At 26.1% G+C, this 10,824-nt stretch overlaps 1 protein-coding gene across 1 annotated transcript; it reads left to right on the top strand.

Annotated features, from left to right (window-relative positions):
• The first annotated feature begins 3 nt into the window (after positions 1-3).
• Positions 4-6,836, top strand: LOC136071809 (chloride intracellular channel protein 1-like). The gene is made up of 3 exons (XM_065797197.1): positions 4-179; positions 2,100-2,404; positions 6,317-6,836. Exons 1-3 carry the CDS (start codon positions 153-155, stop codon positions 6,648-6,650), a joined length of 666 nt encoding a protein of 221 aa, XP_065653269.1. The 5' UTR covers positions 4-152; the 3' UTR covers positions 6,651-6,836.
• Positions 6,837-10,824: the final 3,988 nt, after the last annotated feature.

A 10,824-nucleotide genomic window follows, 5' to 3' on the forward strand; every position in this document is an offset into this window, starting at 1 on the left:
CTCATTGAAGAAAGAAAAACATTTCTTTAATATATCTCCGTTATATTAACAACACCCCGCAAAACGTAAATAAAGTTTAATCGCTAATAAGTGTAGCAGAAACAATCGTATCGAAAAAATAATATTCTGTCAAGAAAGATACTTCGTGTAACATGCCTAGTGTAACAATTTACGTGAAGGTGATTAATTATTTTAATGCGTTCATTGAAGTTACTATCTATTCGTTAATTTATAGAATAACGGTAACAAAATATTGTGAATAACTGTTTTGTAAAGATATTTTCTTCTTGTTGAAATGTCTAAAATAGTTAATAATATCTTTAAAATACTAATAAAATTTCATACGATTTTTTTCCTTTATCGCACGCATAAAACATGTTTGGCGTAGATTCATCCTATTTTAAAAAATTCAGTTTATGTAAACTGCATGTCTTATTTTTATTTTGCTTATAATTTTTTATTTGCCTTTAATTTTTGCATTTTGCATATCATTTTTTATTTTCATGTTTATGTTATACAGCGTTATTTTATTTGTTTAGAGTGTGATAGATTGTTTATACGGGTTGCAATTAAATGCTGTTTAAAATCACTTGCTAATAAATCTGATTATTGTTACCATCTTGAATGTTTTATTGAGCATCTTGACTATTTGGTTGAACACTTGAGTTTCTTTTTTTTTCGTCTTATCTATCTCATTTGAAAACAATTAATATTTAATTCTTTTACTGTTTTATTTTATTCATTTACAGAATATAAATTTTTGATTTATTGATATTTTGTTATTGAATATGATAGACAAACAACCCTGCTGTTAGGAGGAACAAGTTGATTGCAATACTTCCTGGAATGTTGTTGGTTTAAACTTTGTGCTTATTGCTTACAAAATATTTCACTCATTTACAGAATTCAAGTACCAAAACATCTAATATAATTCTTAGTTTGGTTTCAAATTTGTTTTGGATCAGTGTGTCTTTTAGTATGTTTATTAATTGTTTGAATAAATTTAATCTAACAAAACAATGGCTTTCCTTAGATTCTTTAGATTGGCCTAAGAAAACTAAGTATATTAAAAATGTGTATTATTAAAGCTAAAAAATTATTAGAGCTCTCTGGCAGTTCTATCTTTTTTTGTTGTTGTATTATCTGTTATCAAAGTGTCATAAATATCTTCTATTTGATTTAAATTTCACAGTTTTCACAATTTTTACAGTGTATTGTAATTTAATAGTATGTTAATACAAGAGTAGAATCATGGAAGTATAAGTAAAATAAACTAAAATTGAAATTCATAAGAGTTAGTTTCATGAAGCAAATGACAAACACTAGTAAGGCATTAGTTACACTATTATGCATAAAAAAAAAAAGATTAAAGCTATCTGGTTTTATTATAGTTAAAACTGTTATTTGTATAATAACTGTTTAACTGTTTATCATTTTTATATTAAATATTAAAAGATGCTTGTTTTTAATGATTTGATTGTTACATCATTAGTAAGAACTTCTAAATACTGCATATTTAGATAAGCAGTCTGCTGTCATACTGAAATAGCCAGTTTCCAGGGGCTTCAGCACATCAACTAACTAAATAGGAAAAACATTGAAGGAGTGTCGCTACAACAACTAAGGCTTTTGTTTGGGCAGCAATCTTTTTTTCTATTATTCTTTATTTTTTCCTTCAAATTGTAAACTGCACGCTGCAATAAATAAAATACTAGTACTTTTTATAAAACAATAGCAATACATTGTTAACAACATTTTAAATCACTTTTTTTAAATTAAAATACATTACAACTGCTGATTACTATTTTAACTTTTGTTTTTTTTTCTTTCTAGAATGATTAACATACATCATCTTAACAAAATTTTATGTTTGATATATTGCACAGTATTATATATCAATACACTAATGTATTGAGTTTTTGTATGTCTATTTAAGTTGTAAAGATGTTTAGGTTAGGTATGAAATGAATAAAACTACCAAACTACTTCTAATAGATAAGTTCAAGTCAATAAAATTTTTCTTTATTAGTTACAATAAATTGGATCATATGCTTAATGTCAATAAATTTGATAATGTAGTATTTAAGTTAATTTTTCAGGCAAACGCCAAAGATGGTAAAGGTATTGGAGACTGTCCGTTTAGTCATCGTATATTAATGATAATGAAGTTAAAAGCAATTGCTGGTGAATATGTGCCAGTGCATATGACTCCTGTTTCACCAATATTCAAAGATTTTTGTCTGAATGCTGGCATTCCTGTTAAAGTCCCAGTTTTTAAACATGATGAATATGTTGTTTATAATGTAAATGATATTACCTACTATATTGATAAAGAATGGCCAGAACCTAATTTAAAATCTACAAATGCTTTGGCTAACACTGTTGCTGATCATCTGTTTACAAGGTTTGTTGGTTTATTATTTGTTTATGATTGGGTAGAATTTTTCAAACTTCTTTGATTTTCTGACATTAATTGCCAATAAAGTGTTGATAAAAAAGTAATATAACTTCACATTTCAGGGAAAGGAAAATTCCATGTCTTTGAATTTAAATTCATGCGCACAAAAAGTATACTCTTTTCAATTTTTCTAAAATAGCATCTTATCGATAAACCACAAAACTATCATTGGGTAAAAAATTAGTAATAATATTTAATTTAAATTTGAACAAATTTACTATTTTTAATTTTATTTTTTTGATTGTTTAAGACTCCAATAAGTCACAGTCATACAATTTACTGTGAAATGTACTGTAAAATGAAAATAATGAAAAACTTGTTGTTTGTATATATATATATATATGTGTGTGCGTGCGTGCGTGAGTGTGTGTGTGTATGTGTGTGTGTGTGTGTGTGTGTGTGTGTGTGTGTGTGTGTATACATATATATATATATATATATATATATATATATATATATATATATATATATATATATATATATATATATATATATATATATATATATATATATATATATATATATATATTATAGTTCTATAGATTGTTGCATTTGGGAGTACAGAAGGAAAATAATGATTCTTATGCCAACAAATACGTCACTTTTAATTACTTTTGACTTTCGTCCAACATTTGGGTGTTGTCAGAAAGTTAAAACCATTAATTTATTTACAAATTAATTGTTTTAAAAAAAACCCGTAAAAACGCAAATTTATTGACCAGACATCTCAATGTTTTTAAAACATTCTTAATGTTTTTAATAATATAAACAATGTTTTTTTTTTTTGTTTTTTTTTAATAAAATGTTTTTACTTTTATTTTTTTACTGTAAATCATGCACGGAGTGTTGATACATCTACTATCTTATAGCCTGACTTGCAAGCTATATCGACTGAGGGTTTGGTTGGGGCAGGCAGTCTATCAAGTAACAAAAAAAAAATTCCGCTCGTGCATTTTACTTCTTGCCAACAAAACTTTCTGACAACCAGTTTGGAGTTATATATATATATATGTATATATATATATATATATATATATATATATATATATATATATATATATATATATATATATATATATATATATATATATATATATACATATATATTTATATAAATATACATATATGTTTATATATATACATATATATATATATTTATATATATATATATATATATATATATATATTTATATAAATATACATATATGTTTATATATATATATATATATATATTTATATAAATATACATATATGTTTATATATATATATATATATATATATATATATATATATATATATATATATATATATATATATAGGGCTCAGTTTAACGGTCGGACATAGTCCAGCTAAAACCTCAGTTTGTCCGATCAATTTATAAAGTAATCAAACATTTTCACCGAGGGGTATTAAGTTCTGGCGTGCAATCAAACGATATTGCTGACCACGCAAATAATTTTTTTGTTTACAACTTGACCACGACTGTTTAGATGTTTTGATGATTTTAACGTTTCAGAAATGTGCTGTAAAAAGAAACGTTAAAAAATAAGCAAACCGAAAAAGAAACGTGTTTAGTTGCATTTGAAAAAAATTACTTTTAAACTTATGTTTTAAAACGTTTTAATTTACAAATTACATCAATTGATTATTTAATAAATAAACAAATTTTATTAAAATTATTGAAAAGTGAAATTAAGTTATTGAAAAAAAAAAAATATGTTGCTCAAAAAAACTTTTAAAAAAAATGATGTAGCTTTTTAAAACCGTAATTTTTAATCATTTCAAGCTTAAATTAGTAAGTCAAGTTTAAAAAAAAACTTTAAAACAATTCTTTGTAAAAAAACAAACAAACAAGCAAACAAAAAAAATTAAAGCAATTAAATCTTGGGAAGATTTAATTTAACTAATTCATAATTTAAAGTAACTTAAAAAAATATATTTTGAAAGATTTTTAAAAAGACATGGAAAAATAGTTTCAAATGTTTAAATTTATCATAAAAAAATACCTACTAAAAAAAAGTTTAAATATAACATTTAATTTACACATAATACCTGTTTATTTTAAACGATCATTATAATTAATTTTTGATTTTATTTAAAGCCTTCGCGTAAAATAAAAACATAAAAAAAGATCAATAAATTAAAGTTATTTGTAAAGCAGAGTTGTAACCACAATTTTGGTATTGGGGGGGGGGGAGGGGGCTGGGGTTTCTTTGATTCAAAAAAAAAATTGGCGGGGCCTATGCCCCCTGGCGCCCCCGGTGGTTACGGCTCTGTAAAGTAACGATTTTTTTTTTATTGCATTTAAATTGTTAAATCTTCAAAATAGTCGTTATCGAATTTTAAACAAACAAATAAAAAAAGCGTTGTCAGTTCGAGCGTGAAAATTTATATCTATTTAAAAAAATCATACAATATTAAATTGAAACTATTTTATTAAATAACAAAAGTCTGCAATGAAATATTCTAAATAATAAGGAAAAAAACTACAACTTCACAAGACTAACATTAAATAAACTGAATGGCATGACAAAGATTTTGATTGCATAACTCGGTTCCGTAAAACCGTAAAAATTATATTTCAAAAATTTGAGCGGACACTGTCCAACCCAAACAAATTTCGATCGGACGTTTTGTCTAGGACTTTATAAAAAATTATTTGAGCCCTGTATATATACAAATCATTTTTAAATTTCTATTAAAATTCTACAAAATAGAGTGCTCGGTATTCTTAAAATAACAGAGCAATAATAGATTAGTAGAAAATCACTTATTAAAGCTTTTTTATTTTACACTTTGTTTCATCAATTAAGACTAATAATAAGGGAAAAAGTAGATATCACTGTATGTTTCCCAATCAACTATTAGTTTTTGTATTGGTTCTAATGAAAATTTATATAAAGTGAAGTAAATTTTGAAGTAAGCAGTTCCTATGAATTTCTGTCTTCCTGTCTTTTGTTTAAGAAATAGTTAAAAATAAATAAAGAAATAGTTAAAAAGTATTGAAAAACAAAATATATTCCTTAAGTTGAAATACAGTGTTATCTTAACATAAAAGATGTTGAAAAATTTTGAATATCTTTTTATGTTTGGATATCTCTTGATGTTTACATATCTCTAATATATGTCATTTTTTTATCACATGCATGGATAAGTGGAAACGTTCTGTTATCTTTTGACCTGTTCAATTTTTTTTCTTGAACTTTTTTCCTTCGGCTTTTAATAGTTCAAATTACAATTACTGTTGAAATATACTTCTTGAAATAAAGTCATATTTTTCTGTGTTACATATTGTATCATATATGGAAATTCTGTATGCTAATCTTTATCTTGTATTGCATTATATATGTTAAGTCTTTGTTTGTATATTTCATCAGGTATGTTTGCTTTAATCAGATATGTTTGATTATATCAGAAATTCTGTGTTTATTATATAAATAAAATTGGTTTATATTTACAGTATACATTTTGTAATATAAATCTTTGTGTGCATATTATATCAGATATGGTAATCCTGTATTTGCATATTCCGCTATAAATTTCCTATATATTTAAGGTATTTATTATAGTTAACTATAATAATTGATGTATTAATTACAGTTAACCATAAAATATAAGTTATTATAATTAAGTTTCTAATTAAAGTTAACTATAATAATTTGTAAATGTATTAGGATATTTTATAAATTTTGTACTCTTGTAAACTGTTGAGTAAACAGTTCTACAAGACTCTTGTAAACTGTTGAGTAAACAGTTCTACAAGACTCTTGAAAACTGCTGAGTAACCTTGGTTATCTACTAGATAACCTGAGTTATTGCAAAACTCAAAAATTGTAGTTTTTGTTTTAATACATTTAGATTTGCAGGATATATACGTAACAAAGATCCAAACTTAGATGAAAAATTGCAGGCTTCTTTATTAGAAGAATTAAAAAAAATCAACAATTTCTTGGGCTCTTCTAACTCTCCTGGTAAATATTTAGATGGTGACACATTAAAACATCCTGATTGTGATATCTTGCCTAAATTACAAATTGTGAAAGTTGCCTTGAAAAAGTATAAAAATTTTGATATTCCCGAAGATTTAGTTGATCTACACAAGTACATGAAAGATGCTGCTGAAGAACCCGCGTTTAAATCCACGTGCCCAACTGACGAAGCAATTATAGAAGGATGGAAAAAACATTTTTAATTGCGTTTTTATTCATAGAAATGTCAGAAATGCTGTTTTGGATGTTTAGTTTGGGATGATAAATCTTAAGAATGAGTACGTACTATAGTATTATTATTTTTCATTAAGAAATATATTTTATAATGCAATAATCATATTTTATAATGCAATAATCATATTTAATTACATATTGTTCGAACTTGTAAACGTTATGTTGTTTTTTTTAAGAAGTCGCACCAAACTTGAAAAAATTTAACGGTTTTGAGTCGCGTAAATCCCAAATCCTACGTTATTTTTATGAAATTGTTAATGCATACAATACTAAGACAAGTTTTTTTGTGGTTGCAAAGAATGCTTAACTTGCATTTTAAAAAATTTCTACACAGTTTCCATAAAAGCTATTAAGGAGGAGCGTAAGCATATTTCTTAGTAGATAAAAGTTATTGTAATCAAAATTAGCAACGTCAGAAGTTGTAATAAAGTAAATTGGTATAAGACTGACACATCTTTAGAAAGTTTATTTTAATATCAATTTGATATAAAATATTTTTATGTGTTTACTTATAATATTGCCGCCTTAAAAAAAAAAAAAACTGATAAAAAAAATTAAACAGGGATTCTCCTTTTCCGGATATTGTATTCAACTTTCAGTTTTTCTGGATGTCCAAATCATTTTCTATACATGCAAGTTTAGATATATATTTTTGTAATATATTTGTTTTTTAAGCTTTTTCACTCATAAAAAGATAAAGAAAAGTTAAAAAAAAAAGAAACAACTCAGCTAAAAGCAAAATTAACTGCATTAAAAAGTTGTAAAATTTCTATGAAAATGTAGTAAAATATTATTTAAAGATAACTGTTATCTTCAGTTCTGTTTTAACTTAGATAGAAAAGATGTTAGTTTATAAGTGGTACATACCCATAAAATCAAAAAATCAGAATAACAAAATGCACAACAATTTACAATTTTTTATTTTATTCAAAACAAAATAATTTGAAAAAGTTTCATTAAAAAAATAGTTGATCAAGCCTTTTTGCCTCGATTAATACTAAAAAAAGGGTTATTTTATGACATTTTGTAAACATAAAATCTGGAAAACTAAAAGTGTTTGAGATTTCAAATTTTTACCAGTTCTTTATTGTATAGGAATGCAGGAGTTGAACCAAAATTAAGTCATAATATAAAATATTTCAAAAGATATTGATACTTGTTACTGATTGACATTATTTTGTATAGTAATTGCTCATAAAAAGTGCCATAACATTTTTATTTTTTTATATCAAACATTGGTTTTGGTTCACCTCCTGCTATTAAAACTAAAGAATGTACTGTGGAAATTTCAACCTAAAAGTTTATGTGGATCTTGAAGTATCATGTTTTAAAGTTAACAAAATCGCTTAAAATTAAATACTGAGAAAAGCACAAAAATAAAATTAAACTAACAAAAACATTATGATTTTATTAATATGAGCCTGCTGAATAAGCTGAGATTACGTCATGTTCCTCCTCTTTATCCAGGAATCCTTTTCTGATAGCTCTTAATTTTTTTCTCATCTTTATGCCTTTGGTTGATGACTTTCTCTGAATGTTCTTTATGCGGTCTGTATCACTTTTTCTAAACGCATTTAGCATAAACTTTGAAACTGGCAATCCAAGTACTTGTATTATTGGTGTTAAACCAGATTTACCATTATTAAATTCAATAACGGCAGAGCAAATACCTATTTCAAGAAGTTTTCTAGATACAAAAATCTCCTTAGGGCATTTTTTCCACACCATACTGTTTAAGCATTCGTTTCTATTTTGAGTTTGGCCATGCAAACATTTTAACAACATCAAATCTGTTGTTAAGTCATGCCAAACTGGAATTAATAAATCTTTAATTGCAATTGGAAGGCTCAAGTTTTTTATAGGTTTTGTTACCTGTTATTTTGTCAGCCTGCCATAAACACCAGCTATCTTTGTTGCGTGGACAAAACTGATGACGAACATTTTCATCAAAAAAGTTTGTATTGTGAAACAATGTTGCCCATATAGATTTTTTCATTAAATAAATGTTACCAATATTTTGCCTAACAGCCCTACCAAAATAATTTTAAAGAGTATTGATAGCTTTTTCACTGAGTCTACCTAATCTTGAGACACCTTTTCCATCAGATAACTTTTTATTTTTATGAGTTATACGAATACTTCTGCAACGAGTACCTACACGTTTTTAAATGTGTCCAATACATTCCAGCTTGGTAATTAAAATCTCTCCATAAGGTTTAGATAATTGTACTTGATTAAATGATGTAGTGTCGCCATCACCAATGTATTCGGTATACATAAGATTATTTTCAGATATGGAACGAGAAAACATTTTAACAGCCTCAATAGCTTCCATGGAACCAGAGTTACCTGCATGATTTGCTTGGCAAACATGATTAAGTTTCCAGTTTACATATTGAGGAGATTGTTTTTTATGTTTCCACATCGCACAACTATGACACTTTTTTGACAGGACGTCATAGTCTAAACACTTTCCGTTATTAGTTGAATTGATAGAGACAATACCATTTAGCGAGGTGTGTCCTCTCTTCTGATACGAACCGTCAACAGAAACTGTAAAGGTCATTGTTTCATCACTTTTCTGTTCTCTTAGTTTTGCTGTTTCCATGGCTGCTTTAGTCATAAATGCTTTACAAACACAAGTATATATACCATGCAAAACATTAATAATACTATTATAGGCTTTTAAAGAAATAGGTGGTGGCATATTTAATAATGAGGTAAAAGATTTAATGGCTCTATGTCCTCTACCAATTTCTCTAAATGCTATTACCATTTGAATATTGGTTGCAAATAATTTATTGCTACTATATTTACTGACATTGTTTTGGTTTGAACATAAGAGATACTCTTTGAAGTTTTAAAAGTTTGATGCCATCGACAAGAACTTGAGGCACATGATAGTTTTAGTTCTAAACAAAATCCTTGTCGCCTAATTTCATTATTATCAACTTTAATATTATTTCCACAGTCAGAGCAACTAGCTATCTCTTCAACTAAAGATTTCAATAAACCAAAATTAATAATAATGTTATAATAATCTTTGTCTTCAAGAATTATTAGGTTGAATTTTATTTTTCCTGAACTAGAGTTACTTGCTGATTGGAAAGAACCAGGTGCAAAGTTTTGTTTATTTTTTAAATAATCTTCTGTTTTTTGTGTGTACTGGTTACAAGCAAATGATCTCTTTTTATTTCTAGAATGTGTTCTTGGCATATTGTTTATTCAACGTTGTCAATAAGTGTAATAATAACATATAAACAGAGTATGGATTTGCACGTTTTACAAGTCTAAAACTAAACTAAATTATAATTTCAAAGTATGACTAATAACTTTAACTTAACAAGCAGCTAAAGAATTTATCACCGTCAAAAACTGATCATTAATATAACTTTAAAACCAAGTCAGAGGATGGTTGCTAAGGGCGTTGCTATGTCAGAAAAAATAATTTGTCTTAAAAAAGGTGCTTATTTCACTATTTATGTTTAAAATGTTGAAAAAATAACTTTAAAAATGCATTCCTCGTAAAATATTACGTCTACTATGATAATAATAATTTTTTTCAAAATTTCAATAAATTAAGGGTATGTACCACCTTTTTTCTTAAAACCTTTTTTCTTGAAAGAAAAATATCCGACGAAATCTCGCGGCGTTGCACAGTGGGCCAGAATGCACTTTTACTGGACAAAATTCATAACTAATTTAATATTAGAGCTATATTCACTAAAATTAGTATGAGTACTAATATGATGTCTGCGCTTTTTATGAAGGTAATATTTTTTTATTTCGTTGCTATGGATACCTTTATTTTGCTTAGCAACAACCTACTTTTGTTATCTGCAGATATTTTATAAGTGCTATATTCACTAAATTTGGCATGAGTACCAATATGAGATCACACTTCTTACAAAAGTGATAATTTTTTAAATTTAGTTGTTATGGATACTTATATTGCTTAGTTACCGGATACTTTCCTTAGTTACAAAGTGGTATATTGATATTTGAATATCTTATCGGATTTTTGACCCACCTATATTAAATAAAAATTGAGTATTTAGGTAAATAATGTTTTAGGAATAATAAAAGCAAAAAATAGTGCAAGAAAACGTTATCAATTTTAAATTACATCAAAAAATTATAAAA

The sequence above is a fragment of the Hydra vulgaris genome, chromosome 05 (genome assembly GCF_038396675.1).
Source record: "Hydra vulgaris chromosome 05, alternate assembly HydraT2T_AEP".
Taxonomy (NCBI): Eukaryota; Metazoa; Cnidaria; class Hydrozoa; order Anthoathecata; family Hydridae; genus Hydra; species Hydra vulgaris.

Coding starts and splice junctions, on each gene's coding strand:
- LOC136071809 (XM_065797197.1), top strand. CDS start 153: ATGCCTAGTGTAACAATTTACGTGAAG. Junction 180..2,099: donor GTGTAACAATTTACGTGAAG/GTGATTAATTAT, acceptor TTAATTTTTCAG/GCAAACGCCAAAGATGGTAA. Junction 2,405..6,316: donor GCTGATCATCTGTTTACAAG/GTTTGTTGGTTT, acceptor TAATACATTTAG/ATTTGCAGGATATATACGTA.